Source organism: Microtus oregoni, unplaced genomic scaffold (assembly GCF_018167655.1).
Source record: "Microtus oregoni isolate MIOR12 unplaced genomic scaffold, Mior012 000029F_ref0000214, whole genome shotgun sequence".
NCBI classification, from domain to species: Eukaryota; Metazoa; Chordata; class Mammalia; order Rodentia; family Cricetidae; genus Microtus; species Microtus oregoni.
In genome coordinates, this window is record NW_024543088.1 from 19,278,955 (window position 1) to 19,306,168 (window position 27,214).

Genomic DNA, 27,214 nt, shown 5'->3' on the forward strand with positions numbered 1-27,214 from the left:
AAACTGCGTGTTGTTTGCGGCTGCAGAAGCACCACGACCTTGGCACACTCTTCACCAGGGCTAACTACCGCACATACTGCTGCCATGCACGGGGGTGGTCACCTCCTCCGTGCTCTTTTCATGGACTTTTCCAATTTGTGTTTTGGGGCAGGAGGAGGCTCTAGGGAAGACCTGAGGACCCTGTAGAGTCTAATAAAGGTTTTTCTCTGAAGCCGCAACTATGCTGTCCCTGCCTGAGGAGCTCAGCTTCCTCTCGAGAGCTAATCTTTGCTATGCTGCTGCACCAGCAGACATCTCAAACCAACTTGATCCGTTGCACTTTGGAATATGCAAGTTTAAGCTCAGAGCCCCTTCTCTGGGCTTCTGTTACTCCACCTTGGTCACTGCCCACCCTGTAAAGAAGTGGAGTGGATGGGCAGGGACAAGACTACTCCTTTCTGTCTGTATAGGATCCAACCCAGGGACTCCGGCCGGGATGGGAGGCCTAGATCACCTGGGGTTTGGGACTGAGCCAGGAGTCAAATCCGGCCGAGTGGAGATGTCCCTTTAACATTGGCCTGGAGCCCATGCATGGCTGTTCTGCTCCCAGTTCAGCTGCAGCTGAAGCAGCTGCCTGCTGACTCACGCACTAGGTGCCAGCAGGGACTGGGAACATGGCTTCTGCTGCCGTGGCAGCACTCGTGGGCTGGGGGCTTCTGGATTACAAGACAGAGAAGTACGTGCTGACAAGAAACTGCCGGGTGGGCTTCTCTCAGAGGCTGCTTCAGCTGGGAGTGGTGGCCTACGTGATAGGGTAAGAGAGCAGCCCCTGGCCAGGCTAGCTGCAGAGACTGCTGCAGGCCTTGCTGGCTGACAGCTAGGAACTGGCTTTGAGAAGTCCAGCTGGTGGCAGAGTGGGCATGGGGGTGGTAAGAGGTGGTCAGTAGGGGGGGGATTTTAGTCCATTCAGAAGACAGCAGAAGCCATGGACCCACATATGGGATATTGGACCCAGCTTCATCTTGGTCTCTGGGCACAATTGCGGGACTCCTGCCCTGAGATGTTGGGGGAGGGGGGCAGGAGGCAGCAATTCCTGGTGTCTGTGAGCAATGGAGCCCTCAGGCTCCCCGAGAGACCGCTAGCTGGATGTCTGAAATGTCTTGGAGCAGGGAGCTGGGTTTGCTGGGAGGCACTGACATGTGAAAAGTGGCCATGCTGACAGCTCCAGCTGAGGGCTCCACCTGCTCTGGGTCTCTGGACGGAAGGGCGAGGCCCCCCATGCTGGCCTAGGAGCCTCTGGAGGACACAAGACAGCCCAGTGTTATAGACCTAGCCACTCCTCATCCCATCACATGACGCTGTCCATCACCTTCTCCCCAGGTGGGCCCTCTTGGCCAAAAAAGGCTACCAGGAATTGGACTTGGACCCCCAGATTTCTGTCATCACTAAACTCAAAGGGGTTTCCGTGGCCCAGATTAAGGAACTAGAGAACCGGCTGTGGGATGTGGCTGACTTCGTGAAGCCATCACAGGTAGGTCCAGAGTCCTTCAGCCACAGACAGCGGTCTCGCAGCTGCTGTGCATGAGATACACGGGATGCCCGTGGTGCCGGGGCGGGTGGCTGAAGGGCTTGGGAAAGGGGAAGGGCCCCTCAGTAGAGTGCCGAGTCAATCCGAGCAATGGCCTGGTGGACATAACTTCCTGGGATCAGTTCCTAATACCATCAAGAAAAAAAAATCATACCCACCCGTCCACCGCCCACACAAAGATACACCTGATAAGGATTGAAGTATCTTGGGCACAAGATTTTTGCTTGGAGTTTTTGCACAGGAGTTCAGGGTTTGAACTTTCTGGAGTTCCCTTGTTCCCATTTAGGGATCTTGGGTCAGGTTTAATTTTTCCATTGATGAAGGAATTAAAAGGCAAGGGGCTGGGGAGGTGGCTCAGCTCTTAAGAGCACTGGCTGCTCTCAAGGAGATATGGGTTGTTTCTGTTCCCAGGACTCACATGGAGCTCACAACTTTCTGTTGCCCCAGTTCCAGAGGAGTTCCAGTGCCCTCTTCTGGTCTCTGAGGGCATCAGGCACACAAATAGCACACATTCTTTCAGACACATTAAGTAATTAAATAAAACTACTCAACAAAAGGCATAAGGGCAGGAAATAAGTTACAGTCAAATAAATCTTATTAAAAGTGAACGTGGGCTGGAGAGATGGCTCAGCGGTTAAGAGTATTGCCTGCTCTTCCAAAGGTCTTGAGTTCAATTCCCAGCAACCACATGGTGGCTCACAACCATCTGTAATGAAGTCTGGTGCCCTCTTCTGGCCAGCAGGCATACATGCAGACAGAATACTGAATATATAATAAATAAATATTTAAAAAAAAGTGAACATGCCCCCCCACAGGCTTCCCAGGAGAGGGAAGGTATCCAGAAACCAAAGTCCATTTTCCCTTGGAGGGCTGCTGGCCTTCAGTATTTGTGGTGGTGTAGGATGGGTGCCTGTGCCTGAAGTCAGGATGACCAGTTTACAGGAGGAATGTTGGCGATTACAACAAAGCAGTCCCACACTAGCTCAGAATGGAGTATAATAAAGGGTTCTTTATTTGGGGGTAGACTCACAGATCAACAGTCCTCTGCACGAGCAGGGAACAGGAACCAAATCCAGCAGTCGAGAGAGAGAGAGAGAGAGAGAGAGAGAGCACATTTCTATATCTGTTTTTATAGTGCACACGGCCACGCCCAAAGTGGTCCAGCATCTCAAAGGCCATAGGCTGAAGGACTTCTCCCAACAGAGGAAGCTGATAGGCCCATAGATTCATACAAAATGAGATGTGTTCAGGACCAGCCTTAAACATACTGGACTGGTCTAGACCACTCATGCAGAAGGGGACCCTTCTGGCAGAAAAGAAATAAGCTTACCTGTAGTAATATGGGCGGGGCTGCGTCCCTGGCACCCCAGCCGCCTGGCTAGCTTATGCCCCGAAATAACAACACACAAACTGTATTCATTTAAACACTGCTTGGCCCTTTAGCTCTAGCCCTTACTGGCTAATTCTGATATCCCTATCAACCCATCTCTAATAATCTGTGAGAACCGGTCTTACCGGGAAGATTCTAGCCTAGTCCATCCTGGGTCAGAGCTTCAGGGCATGTGTCTGCCCGGGAGCGGGGCATGGCGTCTCTCTGAGGCATCTGCTCCCGAGAGAGGAGAGCTGTGGAGTCTGAGCTCACTTCCTCTTCCTCCCAGCATTCTGTTCTGTTTACTCCTCCCACCTATCTTCTAACCAATGAGGGCCAAGCAGTTTCTTTTTATTTAACCAATGACCTTCCTCCATCACTTACCAGGCCTTTGTCTTGGATAGGTGCAGGGAGGAAGAAGCTGGCCATCTTGTGGGTGATGCATGGCTTTTCCTGTATTTGCCTGTCAGGGTGTAATCTGGCTCTCCCTCTCCCCTCCCCCACTCATCTTCCCTTCTCCCTCCACCCAGCTGACCTGGCTCCGACTATCAGCTGCTGTGCGACATCTCCAGAGGAGACATAAACAAATGTCTGTAGCCTCTCCTAGCGCACCACCACGGGCCAGTTTCATTCCAAATTAGTTCTGTGAACCAATGAGTGATTGTGGTCACCTATAGGCGCGTTAAGTGAAGGGTATTGTGGAGCGTGGGTGACGCAAAGGTAGCTACAGAGCCTTGACCATTTTCTGGCTGTAGGTGGCGCTAGCTTTCTGCACAAGCACTCCCCTGCCGGACTGCTGCGCCCGTGATCAGCTGTCCATGTCTGCCCCACTTTCGTTCTTCAGTGCCTAGGTTCGGGAGGTTCTTGGAAAAAAAACTGGATGAGTGCATGAGAGTTTGAAATGAAGCTCAGAAGGAAGATATGGAATAGAGGCATGGCGCTTCCTTGGGCTCAGGAAAGGCCGTAAACCCAGCCAGCTTTGCCTGCCTTGCTGGTCATCACTGCAGCACAAAGCTGGTAACTAGATGGGGCCAAAAAATAGTCCTGCGGAATCCAGGCTACCAGGCTGAGCTATACCTCAGCAGGAGAGCACTGGCCCAGCAGGCCTGAGATACTGGGTTCCATTCCCAGCGCCGAGAGCAACAAAAGGCAAACAAAACAGGCTGTCAGCTTCTGGCCCCTCAACTGGTGGAGTTCAACTCAAGCCAACCTCCAGTCTTGCCTTCTAGGGAGAGAATGTGTTCTTCCTGGTGACCAATTTCCTCGTGACACCAGCTCAAGTCCAGGGCAGATGCCCAGAGGTAAGTCTGTGCAGAGCCTCTAACGCACCCCTGCTTCTCTCACCACTGCCGACTCCTTTCTCCTCCACACAAGGCTCAAGGCTCATTCTGAGCCTGGTTTATCTATGCCAGACAACGGGCTAAATGTTTCTAGAAATCATTTCACCAAGTCTTTACATCTGTCGTCTACCAGAAGTACTATAACTCCCATTAGGTGATTGGGGTACACAAGTTTCAGTCACTTGCTCAAAGGCACCCCAAGTGTGGGTTACAGCAGCAGACCTCTCTTTCCCATGCTGGTCCTGCCTCTGGGTTACAGCCAGGCACACACTCAAGAGGGCACTAACAGCAGGAGGCAAGCTGGGAGAGCACTTCTCTTTGTCGGCTTTTAGTAACGTATCCTGAGTCAGCTTTCGTCTGGGGAATGAGCTAGCACGCTTCTGCTTTCACTTTCAGCTAATTTATGATTTCTGGGTGTTTTTCGGCCCACGCGTGTTCATGTTTGAGCCTTCTGCCTCATTCTTGTCTGTTTCTCGCGTTTGGAAATATTCCAGACAATCTTTCAAAGGACACACTAGCTCTCACCAACCGTGGCTTTTGTGTGGAAGTCATGACCCCGTCCACTCAAGCCCACATTCAAGTCCAGCCTTTGCTCACTGGACTCCAGGCTCTGGTATCTGGTCACATTATAGTTTCAGGGGGTGTCCCACGCCCACAGTTGAGCCCTATCCATAAAGGAGGTGATGCATGTGTGTCCCTCGGGGAGCCCAGGCCATACCCCACCTCCCCATGCGTAGAGGATGTTGACTCCAGGTTTAACATGTAGCTCCAAAACTTCACTAAACCTCCACATCCACTTTCTAGAAAGCACACGGTTTTTCCTTCTTCCTTGTCTGAGGCTTCTGGCTCTTCCAGTGAACCTCCCATGACTGGGAAGTAGCTCACCTGGTCTGATGACCCGTTCCCCGAGGATAACCAGAGTTCCTGCCAGCTGTTCTTGGAAGAATAGTGACCTGGCCCTCCAAGAATGTGCTCAATAGAGTGTCATATCTCTCTGCAAACCTTCCTTGAGCATCCCTGCCCCCATCTAGGTCAGGCCCTGTGCTCAGTTGGCAGAGCTCCAGTTCCCTGTACCTCAAGTTGCAGCTCTGGCCCAGCCAAGGCAGCCGGTTCTACAGTGCCCATGAGGCAGAGGCTGCAGTGGGGAGACTTAGGGAAATGTATGGACTAAATCTTAAAGGAGCTGGTGACCTGGGTCACTGTGGCCGCAACAGGATGCCAGGGCAGAGGGCGCCCCTTGGGCAGAGGCCCAGGCTGTGTGAGGGGGTGAGGTATCTCCAGGGATACCTGCCGCTCACTGAGCTGGAGCACAGGCTAGAGCTAGGTCACAAAAAGCACAACCCAAGATCTCCTGGACCCTCTGAGTCCTGCTAAGAAGCTGGACTTGATGTGTGAGCAGAAGGTAGCCAGAATGGGGCATGGAAAAGACCCCCAGTCTCTCATTCCTTAGGCGCTGAGTAGAGGTGCGCACATCTCACCATGGAGTCTGGCTGGAGGATCTGGAGACACAGTGAGACACAGATTGGGACAGCAAAGGCAGAGAAAGTGGCACTACTGTGGCACCTGCTACCAGTCACAGTCCCATCCTTCACAAAAGTCCTAAGTCTCCTGGCTTTTCAGTCCCTCGACCATTCTTGCTTCCATGGTGCTGTGGTCCTCCTAGCGTTCCACATGAGCTGAGTCTCCACAGGGGTTCTGAAGCTCAAGGCTGCCTTCCTCTCTCAGGTTGGGGACCCCCCGGAAGCTACCTTTACCTCGTAGTGCTCCCCATGACTCTTTGGGTTTATGGAGACACAATGTCCATGTTTGGCAGAAAAGACTGACCTTAGCGGGTGTGTGGGACTTTCCTCCCTGCACAGCCCCCTATGACTGTAGGCCCTGCTCTTCGATAGCTACGCTGCCTTATATTGGGCACCACTAGCCTGTCATTCAATGGTTCTTCAGCACCACCTCTGCTCTGTTATCCCAGCTGTGCAGAAGAGCTGGGCCTCTGTGAACTCTCAGGGATGGAGTTGTCGGGAGAGCGGAGTCTCCTCTGTTCTTGGAATACAGCCCTGTACCCCATCTTACAGAAGGATGTTGGTTTCTCCCTCCAGCTTACAGCTTGTCACTTCCCTGTGCTTCCTGACCCAGGATATCCTGGGAGGAATCCCAGGGGTCTTGCCTTGTAGTCTGTGCGGTTGGTGACTAGAGTCTCTCTTACCTCAGCACCCTTCCGTTCCTCTGGCCAATTGCTGGGATGACACGGACTGCCCTGAAGGGGAGACAGGAACGCACAGCCATGGTAACTGTGGGCTTGGTCCTCTGGCACCTCTACTGGAACCAGGGGAGGGGAGGGAATGCTGTGTGGTCCCCGCAGGCCCTGCTGTGCTTGTCTGTGTGCCCTCTCATCCTGCCAACAAGCCCATGCCTCGCACCCTCCTCAGAACCCACGGAGACTTGAGGCCTTGGAGCTCACTTTGTGTTTTCAAGGCATAAAAACGGGTCAGTGTGTGGTGTTCAACGGAACCCACAGGACCTGTGAGATCTGGAGCTGGTGCCCAGTGGAGAGTGGTACCGTGCCCAGGTAAGTCTCCTTTTCTCCCAGGGGAGGGCCCAGGATAAGCAAACTGATGCCAGTATATCATTTCTCTTCAGGAAGCCCCTCCTAGTTCAGGCCAAGAACTTCACACTTTTCATAAAAAATACTGTCACCTTCAGCAAGTTCAACTTCTCCAAGTAAGCATGGGCAGGTCTTGGTTGAGCCCAGATCCTCCATGCCTCTTGGATAATCTGATCCCTATCACTGTCCTTTCTAGAACCAATGCCTTAGATACCTGGGACAGTACCTATTTCAAGCATTGTCGCTACGATCCACACTCGAGCCCGTACTGTCCAGTTTTCCGCATTGGGGACCTTGTGGCCATGGCTGGAGGGGACTTTGAGGACCTGGCATTGCTGGTAAGTCATCTGGGGGCAGAGTTCCTGCAGCTCAGGGTTAGGGTCTCACGCCCATCTACCAGGGGAACAGAAATGTGTTGTATGCAGGGTGGCGCTGTGGCCATCAGAATCCACTGGGACTGCAACCTGGACACCAGAGGCTCTGACTGCCGTCCCCAGTACTCCTTCCAGCTTCAGGAGAGGGGCTACAACTTCAGGTATGGCCCTTGCTGCCATAGTCCTGGCTTGCTGTTCCTGGCCTAGTACCCTCTCCACCTATCTCTCTGCGACCACAGATCAGAGCACGCCCAACTCAGACCGCAGGATCTCTACTGTATGTGCAAGGGTCCCACGGGTGCACCCAGGCCCCAGCTCCCTTCCATCTCCCCTCACTCACCTGTTAGTACAGGCTTCCCACTGCAGATCTTAGCACAGCCTCTCGCAGATGGCCCTGCTTCTCCAGAGCACAGATACCTTTCATCTTTAATTTCCCTATAGGACTTTATCTAAAAGCTTCTCAAAAAAAATATCAGTGGAAAAATTCAGACTAGTGGCACATATATTCATATACTTCTGACCTGGGGTTTGATAGCGTTGCTTTTTCTTTCCCTGGCAGCACTAGAGATTGGACCCAGGCCCTCAGGACTGTTTGAGAGTAAATGTCAGATACTGGATCCTCATCCCTTCCCAACACTCTCAAGGGATGTTTCCACATGACCACTGTCCCATTGTCGCAGAAACTCCGGACATTGGCTAGCTGGTCACAGTGCATGATTGTAATCCTAGTCCCAGCCCTTGGGCAGCAGAGAAAGGAGGGTTAGGGGTCAGAGTTGTACTTGGCTTTATAGCAAGTCTGGGACAACCTGGCAAATGGAGGAGGGATGGAAGGAAGGAGAAAGAGGAAAGAAGCTAGGAAAAAGTGCTGGTAGATCAAATCTAAGATTTTATATTCCCCCCACTGTGTTAGCAATGTTCCCAAATCTGTATTTTCCCATCCCAGAGGCACAAAGAGACCTTAAATTGCAGGTATTGTCATGTTTTCAGTTTCCCAGCTAGAATCTTGGGCTCCTCCTGCCACGTAATATCATTTTAGCACACACTGGAACAGGTGGGCACACTTGGCCATAAGGTATAACTTATTGCGCTTGGCTCCCCAGCTCTTACAACCTTATAGGGTGGCTTCCGTGCCCGTGGGCCCTTGCTGGCACCTTTCTCTCTGTGCAGAGTCCCTTCCCGAGCCCTGCCACAGCACCTGCGTTCACTTTCATCCCCAGTTCTGTGCTGAAAGGAATTGCAGCCTAGGGATTCTGACAGCCCTCACCTCCACCCCACCTTCCTTCTCCCATACCTGCTGCCAGCATCTATTTCGGCTCCATGCCCCTCCCTGACCCTCAGTAGGCAGCAATCTTCCTCCACTCAGGCCCTAACCAGGTTCTGGGTTGCTTTCCCCTGTCCTTAACACCTACACGGGGCCTAAGATTTAGGACTTAGGGTTGGGCTGGTAAAGTCCATGGATAGATAATCCAGCCTGAAATGCAGGATGCAAACCAATGGCGCCTTCTCTGCTCTCCCCAGGACAGCCAATCACTGGTGGGAAGCCTCGGGTGTGGAGGCCCGGAGCCTGCTCAAGCTCTATGGGATCCGCTTTGACATTCTTGTCACTGGGAAGGTAAAGTTTAGACCAGAGGAAGGGGCTGTGGAAGCTTAGGGGGACAGCCCCAGCCCCAGAGACTCAACCCGGGTCTCTCAGGCAGGGAAGTTTGCACTCATTCCAACGGCCATCACAGTGGGCACTGGAGCAGCTTGGCTGGGCATGGTAAGTCTGAATCTAAGGTTGATTTGGGCCGCAGTCACTGCCAGCCAGGGCCTGCTGGCACCCACTGAACCTGCATATTTTGTCCCGGGTGAGGGATTGGCTTGAGGGGGGTGAGTTGAGGAATCTGGAACATGATAGGTCCTGCCTCTTCCAGGTCACCTTCCTCTGTGACCTGCTGCTACTGTACGTGGATAGAGAAGCCCGTTTCTACTGGAGGACCAAGTATGAAGAAGTGAGCTGTGGGCCTGCTTGTGTCCCAGAGCGGAAGCCACTCTGCCTCAATACTGGGTTCCCCCACACTTTGGGCCATGTTAGCCTGATCCCTAATCTGTTGTCTTTGTAGGCAAAGGCTCCAAAGGCAACTAGCAACACCGCATAGACTGAGCTGAAATTCACTCCTGTTCTGCTGCTCAAGTGTCTCGATGGGGGTTTGCACCTGCCCCATGTCTGTTGCTGCTGGGATCCAGACATCCGTGCACCAGGGGCCTTGTCTGGGTGGCTGTCATCCACGGGCCTATCCATTTCTGAGGCTTATAGCCACTCCCTGCAGGTTAAAGTTTAGGGGTTGGGAAGGATGAGGGTTCTGGCTTGAGAAAATCAAGGACAAATCTCCAGCAGGACTGCAGAGGAGCTTGGGGGGAGTCCACCAGACTCCCCATGCAGACCCCCTCCTAGGTCTAGCCTGAGAGAGGGAGAAGGCAACATGGCCGAATGATTGATTGCCTAATTCCTTGGGCCTCTCTGTCTTCTGGGCGACTCTGCCATCCAGTTCAAGCCCCCTTGACCTGACTAGGTTTCTCAGGGGCCTAGAAACATGAGAGGCTGCAAATCTAGGCCTTCCTGCCATCAAGATGTTCCTGACAACCTTGATGCATGCTGAAGCACCTGCCTGCCGGAGGCCCTACCTCTGGTCCCGGTCAGAGTGCCAGAGTTTCGAGGTATGATCTCCATGAAGGCCTCCGTGTTTCCTCAGGAATAGCTGGTTCTGGATCTGTATGCACACAGGGCTTCAATTCCTCCCCAGCTGTAGACTTTCCCCATGCCCCAGGGCCCATAGAAAGGATGACAGGCACAAGGGCTGCAGAAACACAGCCCTTTCTTGGTCCAAGTGTGCGCCCGTGGAAGGAAAGAGGCAGCTGTGTTATGGATGCACGGTGACCGAGGAAGTCCCAGAGCCGAGGCCAAAGCTGCACCAGCGTCCAGGATCACCTGGCTTCCGGATCCTCCGAAAGGATGCCGCTCAGGGCTCTGGCCTCCAAAGTACAGAATGGGAAGGCCTGGTTACTGCAGGTGGGTTGTGTGGACTCAGCAGTCCTAGGGGATCCCAAGAACCCTGGTATCACTGCTGAAGTAAAGCTTGCCAAAGCAAGCAGCTTCCCGTGTAGTCCTTAAAGAGAGGAATGGGAAAAGGGAGATGTCCATCTTAGACAGTGCCCAGTCACGGGAACCCCAGTGTGAGGTACAGAGGAGACCTGGGACTTTCCCCTCTCTGAACTGGCCCCACAGCTGTCTAGGCTGAAGGCAGTGGTGCAGGCCCAATTACCTGTGTATCCACGTACACAGAGGTGTACCGCTCAGGTGCTACTCCAAGCGTGCCTCTTGTGAACACTGTTGCCCTGGAGATGAATAAGTAATAGAGACCCCAAAGGCTTCATCTGAAAACTCTCCCAGTGTATACAGAGACAGTAAAAGAGTGAGCTGTGGCCTGGAGCCTGGGTTTGGAAACAGTGGTCAATGCAGTCTGTACATAGTGTGCACTCCAAGGGCAGCTGTGTGGGCCATGCAGGAATGTGCTGGGGGGAGGGTCTCGTGGACATGCACCTGTGTTTAGTGCATTTCGATGTCCCTAGGCAGTCCTTGGACATGTGCTTTGACTCCCAGGAGCCCAGGAAAATCAAGAGACATGGACACCCAATGCATTCTTGAATTACCTTCCTTGAGCCCAGGTCGTGATATATATACCCCACTAGAGGACATGTCAGGGATCTGGGGATATATGTCACTAGTGGAATCCTTGCCTAAGAATCTCAAGTGCCACTAACACATACACACACATGCACACACACATATATATGCATGCACGCACACACAAACACCCTTACAGAGGACACGCGAGAAATCTGTCCCTGTCTTGTCACATGCCCCTCTTCATATTATGCATGCATCTTCTCTCCCCAGAGAGACTTCTGCTAGACTTTCTGTGTCCCTGCTGTAGACTGGGGACAATTGTTTGGTTCTTCAGGCAAGTAAGAACTCAGTGCCACAAAGAATGCTACAGTGTACACAATAGCTGGTTATAACACTAGCTGATTAGTTATTATTATGAGGTTCCAGGGGCTGGAGCCTCGTCCTTGCCCACTCTGCCCCACCTGCCCAGGTATCCAGAAATGATCATAAATAGGAAGGCACTGGGTAGTGAGTCCACAAAAGCACTGGCCAAGGCCGATCTCATGAAGACGGACGGCTCAGCTCCTGGGAACTGACAACACTCCTAGCCCAGTCTGGGCAGGCTTCAAATCCAAGCTTCCTTTGGCAGGCAGCTGCCAGTTCTTCTGGTCTCTGGATGTGGGCGATGTGAGGCCCTTGATGAGCCAGCCTCATAGACTGGCCACTACTCTGCACAGCCTGACTCCTGGACCGGGTCCTGGCTGGCAGGCTGCACAGCTTGCACGGTTTCCTCCAGGCTGCCACTGGGGAACACCACGTAGTGTGCAGTAGTCAGCTCCACGGGCTCCCTCTGGTTCTCCTTGCTGTGCCAGATGCCATAGCCAAAATACACGACAAGTCCTGCGGAGTGGGTGTGAGCCTGAGGGGCAGCTCCCAACCCCACCTGCCCACTCTGTCCTCCCATTGTCGTAGACCTGCGTCCAAGCCCAGGTCCCACTCACCAGCCAGCAGCCAGATGATAAAGCGCAGCCAGGTCAGGTAGCTCAGCTTCAGCATGAGGCAAATGTTGAGAAGGATGCTGAGGGCTGGAGTCAGGGGCACCAAAGGGATCTGAGGGTGCAAGAGTCAGGCTGAGCCTGGCTGAAGGATAGATAGGCCAGTCCAGAGCCTGACGTGCTGTGAAAGTTCCACAGAACCCTTCTTCTTCTCTGGAGATTTGGAGCCATGTGGACCCTCGCCATGCAGAGTGGTGGAGGAAGTGGGAACGCATAAACCTGCCTCCCCAGCCCCACTGAGCCCTTGTGCCTTCTCAGGTGACATGTAAGGCTGGGGCAAAGGAAATAGGTTGGCCTAAGAAGAAAGAGTATTGGTGAGGAACCGGGTGGGGGATGGGGATATACCTGAAAAGTGTCTTGCTTCTTTTGCTGCTGGTGAGCCCCCAGGACCAGGAGGCTGAACAGAAAGACAGCCCCACTGACAGCCAGCAGCAGGACATAGCCCCACCGTGGGAGGTGTAGCTCTGAGTTCCCGAAGACCAGCACACACGCCAAGGAGATAGCCGAGGCTACCAAGATGCCAAGCGCCCAGGCCACAGCAGTTCCGGAGCTGCATCCATTCAGGAAGCCCAGGAAGGGTTTCAGGGCTGGTCGCAGCTGCCCAGGCTCAGACATAGAGGTCTGTGCAGCACCAACTAGTTGTATGTGGTCGGAGAAGGAGTCATACTTCTTAGCTGTGGGGCCAGGGCTGGCTAGGCACGGGGAGCTGGGTGGAGAAGCTTTCTGGAAACGCAGCACAATGATGCTGGTGGCTACAAAGGTATAGGCCAGCAGGGTGCCGATGGATAGGAACTGGACCAGTGCCTCAAGGTCCAGCAGCAGTGCCAGCAGAGCCATGAGGACCCCAAACACCAGGATTCCCACTACAGGCACCTGTGTCCGGGGGTGCACACGGGCAAACACCTGGAAGAAGAGCCCGTCGGCGGCCATGGCATAGACAATGCGAGGCAGGGAGAAGAGGTTGCTGAGCAGGACCGTATTCATAGCTGCAGCAGAGCACAGGGAGCAATCAGCATGGCAGAGAAGCACAGCAGGAGCTGCTGCTGTTTTGAGGGTATTAGCTTCTCACCTCCCACCTAGGAAGGGGACACTTCCATTTAGGTCCAGGCCCATTAAAGACCCTTTGGGAGCTGGCAGTCGGCCAGGGGAGGACCTGTGAGCACGTGCTACAAACTGATATTCTGTGCACCATTTGTGGGGAGAGGGGCTCTGCCAACAAGTCCCTGAAAACCAGTGTTTTCGTGAGCTCATTATACAGGTAGTAAAACTGGATAGAAGTATTTTGAGAGGCTTTGGGTGAGGCCCACTACCCTGTCCCCTCCCATCCTGCCCAGAAGGGGCCCTTACCACAGATGGAGCCAACTGCTACAATGAAGCCAGCCCAGCTGTAGCCCCGCCTGTAGAAAGCGTCAGCAAGGGCTGAGTCCGGGTCCAGACTGTGCCAAGGAACCATGAGGGTCAACACAGTGGAGACCAGAATATAGGCACCAGCTGCCAGGCCAAGGGAGATGGCGATGGCCATGGGCACAGCCCACCGTGGGTTTTTGGCCTCCTCACTGGAGGCAGCAATGACATCAAAGCCGACAAAGGCATAGAAACAGGTGGCAGTGCCCGCCAGGATGCCAGAGAAGCCAAAGGGTGCAAAACCACCCTCTTCTGGGCTCCAGTTGTGCGGGCGGGCCAGGACAAAACCCAGGACGATGATGAAAAGGATGACAACCATACTGATGGCTGAGAAGGTGTGGTTAAGCCAAGAAGAGACTCGGGCTCCACAGGAGACAAAGGCTGAAGCCACAAGTAAAATGCCGGCAGCCAGAAAATCTGGATAACGGGCCAGGAAGGGCACCTGCCAGACACCCATGTGAGACTCGGTGAAGTTGCGAATGCTGTGGTTAAAGATGGCATCCAGATAGCCACTCCAGGCGCGGGCCACAGCAGCGCCTCCAATGAGGTACTCCAGGAGCACATTCCACCCTATGAGGAAAGCCCATATCTCACCCATGGACACATAGGTGAACAAATATGCAGAGCCGGTTCGGGGCACACGGGCTCCAAATTCTGCATAGCATAGGGCTGCCAGCAGGGAGGCTACAGCAGCCACCAAAAAGGACACGAGCACAGCGGGGCCAGCCATGTCCTTGGCCACCGTGCCTGTGAGGACATAGAGCCCAGACCCCACCATGCCACCCACACCCAATAGGGTTAAGTCCAGTGTGGATAGGCAGCGCCGCAGTGATGTCTCCATGCTAGACTCTTCCAGTGGCTTCAGACGGTTCAGTTTCTGGCAGAAGCGTGCCAGGCGGGCAGCGCTGGGCAGTCCCCGGGCCATGGCAGACGGCTGACGAATCCTGAGCCAGCTTCTGGAAACTGCTGGGGACAGACAACAGGAATAACCAACCAGCCAGCCTCCACTCTTTCACAGACTGTCCATCCAGGTCTCTCCTCTCCCTAGGAACCAGGACACCTGCACCAGGGACCTACCTTAGAAGGCTTAAATGGGACGGTGTGTTGAAGAGGGGGTACAGGGGGCCGGGGATTGTGGGCAGGAGGGATTGAAAGCATTGAGGTCCTTCCTGCCAGTCTTCAGGACATTGGATGTGGCTGGGTGGTGCAGACCTGGAGCGGACCTGCGAACCCTGCAGGTGCTTCTGAGGGTGAGTGGGAAATTGCTTAAGAACATTAGCTAGGATTGGAACAGGCTCCATGAGCAAGAAAGAATGGGAGGCGTCCCTGGATCAGGGCCAGGCTCCCAGGACCCGGAACAGCTGCGCGTCTGCAACCCGGAGCCTGGCCAAAGGGGACACCTGGCTTCAGGGAAAAGCGATCACCCCCCCTTCTAACAGGTTGGAGGATCAGCTCACCTGAGGCCAGGAGGCCTGAGCTGCAAGGGCCCTGAGTCCCGGATGTAGAAGCTGTGGGCACCTCCCCTCGCCATATGCGCCCCAGCCCGCGGTTGCTGGGGCTGGCTGCCTCCGCCATGCCCCGGGCCCCCAGATATTCAAACCTTCGCTCGCATTTACATCCCCACAGCAGCCGTTCCGCTAGACCCGCTGCGACCCACCTGCTGTCGGTGCCGCCGCCACCACAGGGTGCACTGCGTGCACTGCGCCTGCCCCGCTAGTTTACAACGTTTGCGTGCAGGGCCCGCCCCTGGCTTCCAGGCACTGGATAAACCCGAGTCTCACAACCCATCATCCCCTGTGGGGTTCTGTACAGGGCCCCGCACCGCGTTACATATCAGAATAACCATCTTAGCGAGCAGACCAGAGCTGACCAGACCTAAGGCTCCACCAGTTCTGCTTGCTCCACCACCTACTGAGCCCTTCCGTGGGTCCAGGTAGGAGGCGGAGCCCATCCTGCAGCGCAGCAGCAAATTCTCAGTCTCTCCCACCCCAACACAATTACTCCAGCCACAATTGGCCACATCATCCAGGCCCCAGCCACGGGGTCACGTGGGGTTTGCAAATGTCCCGCACAGTGAGATGAAGACAGAGGTCTGGCCAAGTGGCCTTGACATAGACAGCCTTTGGGGCGTGTTCTGTGAATTGGTAGAATTTGAAGAGCGTCCCATTAAAAGACAGCAACCGGCATTATAAGACAGCTTGCAGCTCTACAGCTGGGGTGCGCTCAAATGTCAATAACAGCCTCAGAGCACCTGACCGGCCTTGGGATTCTCAAGGGATGCCAACATCAACGCTCCACTAGTGACAGCCAAGAGCACTCCATACTCCTCACTGGCATTCACGCCATGAGGGTGCCTGGGCCAGCTCTGGCACAAGATCTCCAGTCCACTCTGGTTCATTTATGCCTAGGTCTGAGGAGTCTTTTTCCTTTTGTTCTCTCGTTGAAAGCAAAAATTCTAGCTAGGCTTGACCCATGCCTGTAATGCTGGCACATGAGACTGAATATAGCTGGGCAAGAGACATCTCTCTCTCATACATACATGTGTGTGTGTGTGTGTAGACAGATAGAGCTATAAAGATATAGACAGATGATAGGTAGGTAGATAGATGGATATAGATAGACTATATATATTATATATATATATTGAGAGTACGTATATACAGTGAGAGTGTAGATACAGTGGGAATACTGTATGTATATATACATATGTAGTGAGAGCATGTGTACATATAGTGAGAATGTAGATAGAGTAAGAAAGTTCATGCTTTGTTGATTTGTTGTTCAGCCCAACCAAGCAAAGCCAAAGCAGTCACCTGTTTCTTCCAGAACTTAATATGTTTAATTTTTAATACATATCTAATATATGATAAAAATAAACATACAACTATATAATATATACTTGATTATATGTGGTGATGATGATAGAATTAATATATACTATATACCACTAAAATCTGCACTCCATATACAAAATGCTCAAGTTTATTGGTGTTAATGGAATGGGATCTTAGGACACAGTCTGGATGACTCGCTCAGATGAAGACAAAGTGGTGGCTGAGCCCCCAGATATACGGGGACACTTGGAATACTCTGTAGTGAGGAGGCAAGCAGACCTGCTTTTTGTCCCGCACGGCTCCCGCATGGCTAGCTTTGCACTCGAAATAACAACACACAAATTGTATTCGTTTAAACACTGCCTGGCCCATTATATCTAGTCTCTTCTTGGCTAACTCTCACATCTTGCTTTAACCCATATTTAGTAATCTGTGGTCTTTAATCCATATTTAGTGTGCTTTAACCCATATTTAGTAATCTGGGTCGTGGCTTACCAGGAAAATTCTAACCCACGTCCATCTTGGGTCGGAGCTTCATGGCATCTGTCTGACTCTGTTTTCTTTCTTCCACAATTCTGTTCTGTCTTCCCCACCTACCTATGTTCTGACCTATCAGGTCAAGCAGTTTTCTTTATTAATTAACCATTGAAAGCAACAGATAGATAGAAGACCCACCTACATCAATACTCTGGTGTTAGTCAACTCCCTGGGCCACCTGAGAACTGACAAGGTCTGAACTGCTGCTCCTGTTTGCACAGCTATGGCCTGCAGCTCTGTGCCTTGAAATACCTCCAGAAACACCTAGGGAAGAGCACCCAGGCCGAGAGATTCAGGAGGCTTTGTAATAAGAACCCATATGCTGATGTTTTATCAACAGCCTAGAATTGGTGTGCAGTGTTTCGGGTTCTGGCTTTTATAAGAACTTTCACTTTGCCCCCAGTGCAGCAGTTATATGGCTGAGCAAGCTGGACCTCCGTGAGACAGATTTCATGAAGATGAAGCACCAGGAAAGAAAAACATTTCCCCACTTATTCTGGAAGTCAGGAGTATACTAAGATGGACAAAGACTGCACATGAGAAATAAAGCACCAGCCAATATCCCGTATGTGGAGAGCAAGACGCTAACAAATTTGGGTCAGCAAAGGCATTTGCTGACAACCCTGTCTATTAGAGTCTGATTCCCAAGGCATGATGGAAAGAGAGAACTGACTGCAGTAAGTTCTCTGACTTCTACATGTTCACCGTGGCACGTGCACGAATGTGCCTACACACACACATGCATGCGCACGCATACACACATGCAAGCACATGCATACACATGTGTGCATGATATGCCCATAATAATAATAGTCAATAATAATAATAATAAGTCATTTTTCCCAAGACAGGGTTTCTCCATGTACTAAGTAATTTTTTGAGATTTTATTTTTATGTATTTATCTTTTTTTTTTTTTGGTTTTTCGAGACAGGGTTTCTCTGTGGCTTTGGAGCCTGTCCTGGAACTAGCTCTGCAGACCAGGCTGGTCTCGAACTCACAAAGATCCGCCTGTCTCTCTCCCGAGTGCTGGGATTAAAGGCGTGTGCCACCACTGCCCGGCTTGTATTTATCTTTTTAAAATTTATTTATTTTAAAATTTATTTATTTTTACTTTGTGTGCATTGGCGTTTTGCCTGCATGTATGTCTGTGTGAGGGCGTCGGATCCCCTGGAACTGGAGTTGCAGACCGTTGTGAGCTCTCATGTGGGTGCTGGAAATTGAATTTCAGTCCTTTGGAAGAGCAACCAGAGCTCCTAACTACTGAACCATCTCTCCAGCCCCTAATTAAAACAATTTTTTTAAAGAAAAAAAAATGCTGGGGCTGGAGAGATGGCTCAGTGGTTAAGAGCATTGCCTGCTCTTCCAAAGGTCCTGAGTTCAATTCCCGGCAACCACATGGTGGCTCACAACCATCTGTAATGAGGTCTGGTGCCCTCTTCTGACCTGCAGACATACACACAAGACCAGCCTGGTCTACAGAGCTAGTTCCAGGACAGGCTCCAAAGCCATCTCGAAAAACCAAAACCAAAACAAAACAAAACAAAAAAATGCTAGCAAATCAAGCACACACACACACATACACATATGAAAATCAATCTGTGTTATATACCATACTAATAAAATAAATAATCAAGCCCTCAAAAACAATCTCAACTGACACAGGAAAAATATTCAACAAGCCCAGTGTTAGTTTGAATAAGAATGGCCCCATAGGTTAGTATATTTGAATACTTGGTCACCAGGGAGTGGCACTATTAGAGATGGATCAGAAGGATTAGGAGGTGTGGCCTTGTTGGAGAAAATGTACTTTAATTAAAGTATTTATTGTATGTGTACATGTGTGCACAGACACACATGCTATGGCAAGCATGTGGAAGCCAGACAGTTTTGGGAAATCAATATGGCCTCTTCCTTATTGAGGCAGAGAAAAGAAAAAAGAAAGAAAGAAAAGAAAGAAGAAAGAAAAAAGAAAAATTTAAAATACACAGTGCAAACTACTAAACATCATTAAAAATTTAAAACAACCTTTAGATGGAAATATACAATACTTACAGACTGGAACATTACTTTCCCTTTTTAGTGGTGCTAGAAGTCAAATCCAGGGTCTCCTGCATGGTTCTCAAGGTGCATCTCCAAACCAGCTACAAGATTTGGCATTGCTAAAATGCAACAGTGCCCAGATGCTCTGCATACACAGTGCAGTTCCTGTTAAAGTTCTAACTATCCACTCTGCAAAAATTGCCAGACAGATCCCCAAATGAATTTAAAAAGACAAGTGTGGTGATATTTTTGTTTGTGATCTAACAAAGTTTGCCTGAAGATCAGCGTGTGGAGCTGACCACTAGTTAGCCATAGAGACCAGGCGGTGGTGGCACACACTTTTAATCCCAGCACTCAGGAGGAAAGGCAGATGGAGCTCTTGATCGATCCAATCTAAAAGAGAAACAGACCTAGGTGGTGGTGGCTCACACGGTTAGTCCCAGTGCTTTGGAGTCACACGCAGTCACACGCCTTTAATCCCAACACTAGGGGGACGACAGGAAGGGTATGGCTGAGAGGAGACAGGAACATAAGGTGGGAGGAGGCAGGAGCTAAAGGCAGTCAGCCTGAGGATTCAGAGTCAGGATCCTGCCTCTTCATTCTGAGGATTTTGAAGAGTTAAGAATTAGTGTCTGATTGCTCTGCTTCTCTGATCTTCCAGCTTTCACCCCCTGATATCTGACTCTAGGCTTTTATTATTAAGACCAATCAGAAATTACGCTACAGACAAGAGACATAGAATGGACAAGTCCTAATATCTGTGAGCCAGGTAATGCTGCTCAATGCTAGAGTGGTCGTCTGGCTGAATCTGATCCCTGCACACACACACACACACACACACACACACACACACACACACACACACAGTAATTTCTAATTTTCTTTTTCCCCCATTTTTCTTTCTTCCTTTCTTCTTTCTTGTTTAATGTGTGTGTGGGGGGGGCTATCCAGAATCTCACTTTGTAGTCCAGGCTGACATAAAACATTATTATAGATCAGGTTGGTCTCATGACAGTCTGCCTGTCTCAGATGGTTGGGAGCTGCCATTCAGGTGCTAGGAACTGACCCTGGGTCCTCTGTAAAAGCAGCAAGCACTCTTAACCACTGTGCCATCCCTCCATCTCCAGTTTCTAATATTTATTTGCTATTTATTTATTTAATTATTTAGAGGCAGGGTCTCACAAAGTTCCTGGTGGGCCTGGAACTTATTATATAGAACAAACTGGCCTCAAGCGATCTGCACGCACTCTGAGTGCTGGAATTAAAGGCAGGCACTGCCACACCTGGTGAAGCTCCTCATTTTTATGTTATCTTTAAAAAGATGCTGAGGGCCGTGGATGTATACAGCAGGTGATAACTACTGTTCAGATGTCAACCCACCAGAGAAACGATTCTCTGATGGAGGAGAATCCTCTCCAGGAAAGGCTTGCGGGATCTCTGGCTCTGGAAGCTGTTGCTCCTGTCTGTAATTTACATTTGTCAAAGCAGTCATGTTGTCTCCCTAGTACCTGCACTGTAGTAATTTCACATGAAATGTGTATGTAATCTCATGATTGCATCTCAACTTTATGGGCACATGTGTCTAAGGATGGCAAGGAAGATGAGTTCTCGGTAAGCTATATAATTTCTTTCTTTCTTTTCTTTCTTTCTTTCTTTCTTTTTTTTTTTTTTTTTTTGGTTTTTCGAGACAGGGTTTCTCTGTGGTTTTGAAGCCTGTCCTGGAACTAGCTCTTGTAGACCAGGCTGGTCTCGAACTCACGGAGATCCACCTGCCTCTGCCTCCCAAGTGCTGGGATTAAAGGCGTACGCCACCACTGCCGGGCAGCTATATAATTTTGATAAATAGAAAAATATACTAGAAAAAAAATCTAAACTGGGAGGTGGTGGCGCACGCCTTTAATCCCAGCACTTGGGAGGCAGAGGCAGGTGGATCTCTGTGAATTCAAGGCCAGCCACATCTACAGAACAAATTCCAAGTCAGGTTCCAAAACTACACAGAGAAACCTTGTCCCAAAAAAAAATCAAATACATAAATAAATAAAGTATACTAGGGTATGCTTCGTAACTAGATCTATTGTCCCACGAGGACTGTAAGACACTCAAAAGCCTGCTTGTTCCTTTTACTCAAATTACACACAGTTAGCTCATTTTCATTGCAGAGCAAGTTCAAACTAGACTGAATGTTTCTGCAAAAGGATCCTAAGTTAAAAACTTCACAGACATGCACAAGGTCAGAGTCACAGATGTACAGCCAAGGTTATTAACACAAAGTAGCCCAAAATATGTATGGCGTACTATGCCAACTTCTCTAATTTAACTTGGTTGATAACACAGGCCAGAGGCCACTCCCTGCTAAATTCCTTAGCAATTAACACCATACACAAACTTCTAATCTCAGTTTTTGATAAAAAAACTCAAAGTTCAACTAACTGTTGTCTTGGTCCCAAATAACAATTAATCAATTACCCAGATCCAAAGAAAATTAGTCTTATGTCCAGCTACTGTAGATAAACTTTCACAATTAGTCAGGCCTACAGAGGATGGTCTGGCCTTGCAGCCAAAGTTACAAGGTTCCCCCTTTTTTATGTTCTAGGATTACAAACAGATAAAAGAATATATTTTTAGGGTTGAGGCGATTTCAATGCCTATGTCCTTGCCTGTGTGTTGCTATGGTAATGGCTTGGCTTCCTATTGTTTACCCAAGGAGTGTGCTATGACCAATGAGATGTCACTCCCGTAACTTGTAACTTTCTTCTTGTTGCCTAAGCCTCCTGTTAAAACTGATTCAAGCCAGGTGAACAAGGAAGCGGGGAAGAACTGAGACAGAGAATTGAAACAAATGAGAACTAGAAGCTGCAGAGGTGGACTTGGAGCTACAGAGCAAAAAAGAGCGTGACCCTCAGATCATGTGCGGGAGACTTAACCCCTCAGGTAGAAGAGGTAAGCTCGGTTTCACTTCCTTATGGACTTCTTCCTAGAAACCTGGATGCGGCCTTGAGGAACTGATTTATGTGTTTTGTGTTTATGTGTCTGAGTGTTTTGCTGGATCATGTGTGCGTGTGTGTGCAGCATGCGTATGCCTGCAGAGGACAGCAGAAGGCATTGAGTCCTCTAGAACTGGGGTACAGATAACTGTAAGTCACCATGAGGGTGCTGGGGACTGAACCTCAGTCCTCTGGAAGAGCAATTAAGTGTTCCTAACCCCTGATCCCACTCCCCAGTTCCTAAATTTCTATTTATTTTGTTTTGTTTCATCTTGGTTTTTGAGACAGGGTTTCTCTGTGTAACAGTCCTGGCTGTCCCGGAACTCGCTCTGTAGACCAGGCTGGCCTCGAACTCATAGATCTGCCTGCCTCTGCCTCCCGAGTGCTGGGATTAAAGGTGTGTGTCACGACCCAGCAAAGTGGCTGATTTTTAAACTGATTGCAAAGTAACAATAATTAAGATGAGTATTAACATATAGGTAGACACAGACATGAACTGACTACAATTAAAAATCAGAAATCAGGCTGGAACTGGTGTCGCATGACTTTAACCTCAGTACGCAGGAGCCGGACGCTGACAGGTCTCTGAGTTCAAGGCCAGCCTGGTCTGCACAGAGGGTTTTAGGACAGTCAGGGCTACACAGAGAAATCCTGTCTCAAAAAAAAAAGTCCAGAAATCAAACCCTAGACTTAGGATCAGTTGTTTTTAAAAATAGACTTTAATTATGAAAGAAATTTTAAGTTCAGAGCAATATTGGGCAGAAACTACAGTGAGTTCCCCAAAGTCCCTGCCCCCAGGCATGCAGCCTTTTTCACTGCTGGTATCAGGCATCTGCAGGGCACGTTTCCAAACCCAGAAACCCCCTGGACACTGTCATCCACAGTCCACGGTGATGTTAGGTCCCCCTGTGCGCTCGGCGCTCCGGGAGTTCGGACGGATGCAGACGTGTGCCCGACTATGGCACCGCACCAAATCCTTCCGCTGCTCCTCTGGTAATCCCTCTCTGCTCCCGCGGTCACCTTCTCTTCCTCCTAGGCTCTGCAACCGCTGACATTTTTGTTGTCCCTGTAACTAATTTTTTCTTTCTTTCTTGTGCCAGAAAATGAAGCTAGGGCTTTGCACAAGGAGGCGAGTGCAGTACCACTCAGCCACACCCTCAGCACTCCCATGATGGTGCTTTGAGTTTTGTTTTTAAGACAAGGTCTCACTCTGTAGCCCACGCATTTCCAGAACTAACTCTGTAACACAGGATCAAACCTTTGCTCATCTTCCTGCCTCGGCCTCCCAGGATTTCAAACACGAACCACCATGCCCAATATATCCTTGGATGTTTAAAACAGCCCAGGCTGGCCTGGAATCCATCATCCTCTCGTCTCGCCTTCTGATGGGTGGGATTACAGGTAGGCAACACCGCACTCGGCTTGCCTCTATAGCTATTTCTTCCTTAGATTAGTGAATAGTTGAAAATAAACAGTAGGGATAGAGAGATTGTTCAAGGGTGAAGAATGTGTACTACTCCTTTAGAGGATCCCCGTTCAGCTCCCAGGACCCAAGTGGGCGGTGCACAATGGTGTTACTCCAGTTTCAGGGGATTTAGTGCTCTCTTCTGGCCTCCTCAGAGACTACACTCACATGCACACTTCCAACATTAACACAAAACATTTATTCTACTTTTATTTATTTATTTATTTAGGTTTTTTTGAGAGAGGATTTCTCTGTGTATCCCTGGCATTCCTCAGACTCATTCTGTGTACCAGGCTGGCCTCGAACTCAAAGATCTGCCTGCCTCTGCCTTCTGAGTGTTCGGATTAAAGGCGTGAGCCACTACTGCTAGGCAACATGAAAAAAGTTTAAAAGAAAAATAAGATTAAAAAGAAATTACACAGTATTGAGCCTTTTAGTTTAGTTATCTGACTTAGTAATACATATTTATGATTCTTCTATGTCTTTGTGACTTGATAGTTCATCTATTTATTTGGTCACCTACTCAAAGGTATCTTTGGTAGATTCCAAGTTTTGGAAATTATGAATAATGCTTTTATAAACATCCATAGAGAGGTTTTTTACTTTACTAAAATAGAAGGCTTTGTGCCACTCAGTCATCACTGAGAAAACAGATACTTAACATGTGCCCCAGGTCTTGACTTTCAGCACTCGGAAGGCAGAGGCAGGTGGATCTCTGTGAGTTCATGGCAGCCTGGTCTACAGAGTGAGCTCCAGGACAGCCAGGGCTACACAGAGAAACCCGGACTCCAAAAAGAAAGAAAGAAAAAAAAGGACGGCAGCGAGAGCCCTGTGCTCCAGTACTACCAGCCCCACGGAGAACAAACAACCCCAATAATTAGACTGGCTTCCTACTTGCCCTGCAGCAGAAGATGGACTTGAACTCTTGATCTTTCTCTTGTATCTACCCCCCAAGTGAGTGAAACAACACAGGCTAAAAATCATCTAAAAAGTCAGGTGTGGTGCACACCTTTAGTCCCAGTGGGAGGCAGAGGCAGGCAGATCTTTGGGGGTTCGAGGCCAGCCTGGTCTACAGAGTAAATTGCATTACAGTCAAGGCTGTTACATAGAGAAACCCTGTCTCTAAAAACAAACAAAAAATCATTAAAAGGAGGACTCAAGCATGGCCTAGTGGTTACAATCACTTGCTGCTCTTGCAAAGAACCATGTTTAGTTCCTAGCACCCAAGTCAGGAAGCTCACAACTGCCTATAATTCCAGGACCAGGACAGTGGCTTTTGGCCTTGGAGAACACACACACACAGGCATTACGTTTTTTGATATGCTCAAGGAGGGCCGGTTGTGGAGCACCTGTGCAGTATGGAGGTGGCCTTGGGTTCCGTTCTCACCACACCACAAACTTGGGATAGTGGTGCATGCCTTGTGGCCACAGCACTTGGGAACTGGAGGCAAGAGGATGAGAAGTTCCAGGTCACCCTGACCACAAAGTGAGCGTACCAAATGCCAGAGAGCCTGAAATACCAGCATTCTGTCTCAGAACACAAACAGTGCAGATGAGAAGGTTCAGTGGGTAAAAGCACCTGCTCCATAGGCTTGACGATCTGAATTTGATGCCTAGATCCCACGGAGAAGAGAGAGAGCCAGTCACTTCATAATTCAGCTGCCTCTTCACAACTGAAGAACTTCCTATATTTTATCAAATGGAATAAATAAACAATTGCCCCTGGGGGGTCTTTATTTGTTGAAAGGATTCCTATAGCACATACATTGGTATCAATGTATACGCCTTTTCCCTATTTATCTGCCTTACATCAATTACACCAGTCTTGCATAGTTTATGGGCAGGGGGTGGGGAGGGCGCTGTCCTTCGGGCTTATTCCATATCCCGAAGCCGTGGCTTTGTGACCAGGGCTGAGAGCCTGTTTTTCACCAGCTTGTTAACCGGTCCAAGGCAACAACCCTTGGAATCTAACACAGTGTCCCTTTGTTCAAAGATGTCAGTTCTCTGGGGAGTTTTTCTTGGTTATCTCAATCTTACATGCCTCATTAGCAAGGAGCGTCTTGCTTCCTCAGGATATCTCGAGAGAAATCCTGTTTTCTGTTTTTGGTGTGTTTTTTTTTTCCTTCCCCCAAATAGGATCTCGTGTATCTCTGACTGGTCTTGAACTTTTTAATATAACTCAGCAAGGTCTTGAACTCTCAATTCTCTTGTCCCCCACCTCCCAGTGGCTAGGATTATGCGTTGATATCACCATGGCCAGCTTGAAACTTGATTATTGGATCTTAAAAAGGATCCCATAACTGGGTGCGACGGCGCATGTCTTTAAAACCAGTGTGGAAGGGGCAGAGGAAGGAGGTTCTCTGTGAGCTGAGATTCTCCTGATCTACATAGCGAGACTCTGTTTCAAAAAGCAAGCAAGCGAACCAACAGATTCTACCACTTCAGCAACCTCTTTAGGACATATAACGTGTATCCATGGCCAGTGAAACAGGAACTAGAATGTAAGGACTGAAGTCCTGCCTCGGACATCCCAATAGACTTATCAACTCTATCTCCAAAACCTACTATAGTGACGAGGATGCTGCAGAGAGAGGGTGCTTAATAAGAGCTTGCTGGAAAGAGGAAAAGACAAAAATGTCCAGATGATGAGGGACAGGAGGAACAGATAGGAGCATCTTTAAAGTCTCGGGTGCAAGAGCACAGCACAGAAAGCAATGCACACAGACGTGTGTGCTCCAGGGTACAGAGAGCAGTGCACACAGACATGTGTCCACAGTACAGAAAGCAGTGCACACAGACACGTGTCCACAGTACAGAAAGCAGTGCACACAGACGTGTGTCCACAGTACAGAAAGCAGTGCACACAGACACGTGTCCACAGTACAGAAAGCAGTGCACACAGACGTGTGTCCACAGTACAGAAAGCAGTGCACACAGACACGTGTCCACAGTACAGAGAGCAGTGCACACAGACGTGTGTCCACAGTACAGAGAGCAGTGCACACAGACACGTGTCCACAGTACAGAGAGCAGTGCACACAGACACGTGTCCACAGTACAGAAAGCAGTGCACACAGACACGTGTCCACAGTACAGAAAGCAGTGCACACAGACACGTGTCCACAGTAAGAGAGCAGTGCACACAGACACGTGTCCACAGTACAGAAAGCAGTGCACACAGACACGTGTCCACAGTACAGAGAGCAGTGCACACAGACACGTGTCCACAGTACAGAGAGCAGTGCACACAGACACGTGTCCACAGTACAGAGAGCAGTGCACACAGACACGTGTCCACAGTACAGAGAGCAGTGCACACAGACGTGTGTCCACAGTACAGAGAGCAGTGCACACAGACACGTGTCCACAGTACAGAAAGCAGTGCACACAGACGTGTGTCCACAGTACAGAAAGCCGTGCACACAGACGTGTCCACAGTACAGAAAGCAGTGCACACAGACATCTGTCCACAGTACAAAAAGCAGTGCACACAGTATAATCAGTCTGGAACACCACACTGTTAACCATGTATTTATTCTAAGTTAACCTTTACCCCGGATGCAATACATCTGGCAACTCAGGCAACTCATGAGGAACGGCAGATTGAAGGTCCCTCCCACTGGTAGACCTGGTGCACGTTACCCTCTGCTACACAGAGAAGCAATGAGGGAGAAAATGGAATCTAAGCGTTAAGGCTGACCAGAGCGGTTGAGACTGACCTTTGGAATGATTGACAGACCGCCTTCATGAACAGCCCCTGTGCCATCTGCTTACTGTAGAGAGAAACATCAAATGCCAGTCTTTTCTGTTAGACACTGTAAAACTCTTGTTTCTGTAGAGGAGTCAAGTCTTTATCTCCCCCTTATAAAACCTTTATGCAAATGTTGCGATGGCTCCACTTTTGTTTACACCAAGCTTGGGCGGTCACAGAACTTGTTAGCCTGAGGCTGCTGCCTTACTGGTTCATCTTCTTCCTGCCAACCAATCACCTAAGAC

The 27,214-nt window shown here is 49.9% G+C and overlaps 3 protein-coding genes across 7 annotated transcripts in view; 2 read left to right on the plus strand and 1 right to left on the minus strand.

The window, feature by feature from the left end:
* The first annotated feature begins 641 nt into the window (after positions 1–641).
* Positions 642–10,354, plus strand: P2rx6 (purinergic receptor P2X 6). The gene is made up of 12 exons (XM_041678191.1): positions 642–793; positions 1,360–1,510; positions 4,166–4,237; positions 6,485–6,560; positions 6,749–6,842; positions 6,914–6,994; positions 7,075–7,216; positions 7,304–7,413; positions 8,771–8,864; positions 8,946–9,011; positions 9,166–9,243; positions 9,355–10,354. The coding sequence occupies exons 1-12, from the start codon at positions 654–656 to the stop codon at positions 9,388–9,390; spliced, it is 1,140 nt and encodes a 379-aa protein (XP_041534125.1). The 5' UTR covers positions 642–653; the 3' UTR covers positions 9,391–10,354.
* A 590-nt stretch (positions 10,355–10,944) lies between these two features.
* Positions 10,945–15,289, minus strand: Slc7a4 (solute carrier family 7 member 4). 2 transcript variants are annotated; one of them, XM_041677874.1, is made up of 5 exons: positions 15,015–15,289; positions 13,301–14,323; positions 12,299–12,939; positions 11,900–12,008; positions 10,945–11,798 (listed from the first exon to the last, which is right to left on the minus strand). In XM_041677874.1, the coding sequence occupies exons 2-5, from the start codon at positions 14,280–14,282 to the stop codon at positions 11,623–11,625; spliced, it is 1,908 nt and encodes a 635-aa protein (XP_041533808.1). In that variant the 5' UTR covers positions 14,283–14,323; positions 15,015–15,289; the 3' UTR covers positions 10,945–11,622. The 2 variants fall into 2 exon arrangements, with proteins under 2 accessions (XP_041533808.1, XP_041533807.1); XM_041677873.1 differs by having other exon boundaries at positions 10,946–11,798; positions 13,301–14,320.
* A 6,285-nt stretch (positions 15,290–21,574) lies between these two features.
* Positions 21,575–27,214, plus strand: part of Smpd4 (sphingomyelin phosphodiesterase 4) — a 47,344-nt gene continuing 41,704 nt past the window's right edge. For all 4 annotated transcript variants that reach the window (XR_005976560.1, XR_005976559.1, XM_041677871.1 and 1 more), the window contains exon 1: positions 21,575–21,709. The gene's annotated coding sequence lies outside the window, so the exon portion shown is untranslated. The remainder of the gene's footprint in view (positions 21,710–27,214) is intronic.

Coding starts and splice junctions, on each gene's coding strand:
- P2rx6 (XM_041678191.1), top strand. CDS start 654: ATGGCTTCTGCTGCCGTGGCAGCACTCGTGGGCTGGGGGCTTCTGGAT. Junction 4,238..6,484: donor TCCAGGGCAGATGCCCAGAG/GTAAGTCTGTGC, acceptor CTCTTACCTCAG/CACCCTTCCGTTCCTCTGGC. Junction 9,244..9,354: donor GGAGGACCAAGTATGAAGAA/GTGAGCTGTGGG, acceptor TTGTCTTTGTAG/GCAAAGGCTCCAAAGGCAAC.
- Slc7a4 (XM_041677874.1), bottom strand. CDS start 14,282: ATGGCCCGGGGACTGCCCAGCGCTGCCCGCCTGGCACGCTTCTGCCAG. Junction 12,009..12,298: donor AGAAGCAAGACACTTTTCAG/GTATATCCCCAT, acceptor TTGCACCCTCAG/ATCCCTTTGGTGCCCCTGAC. Junction 11,799..11,899: donor TATCATCTGGCTGCTGGCTG/GTGAGTGGGACC, acceptor CCCACTCCGCAG/GACTTGTCGTGTATTTTGGC.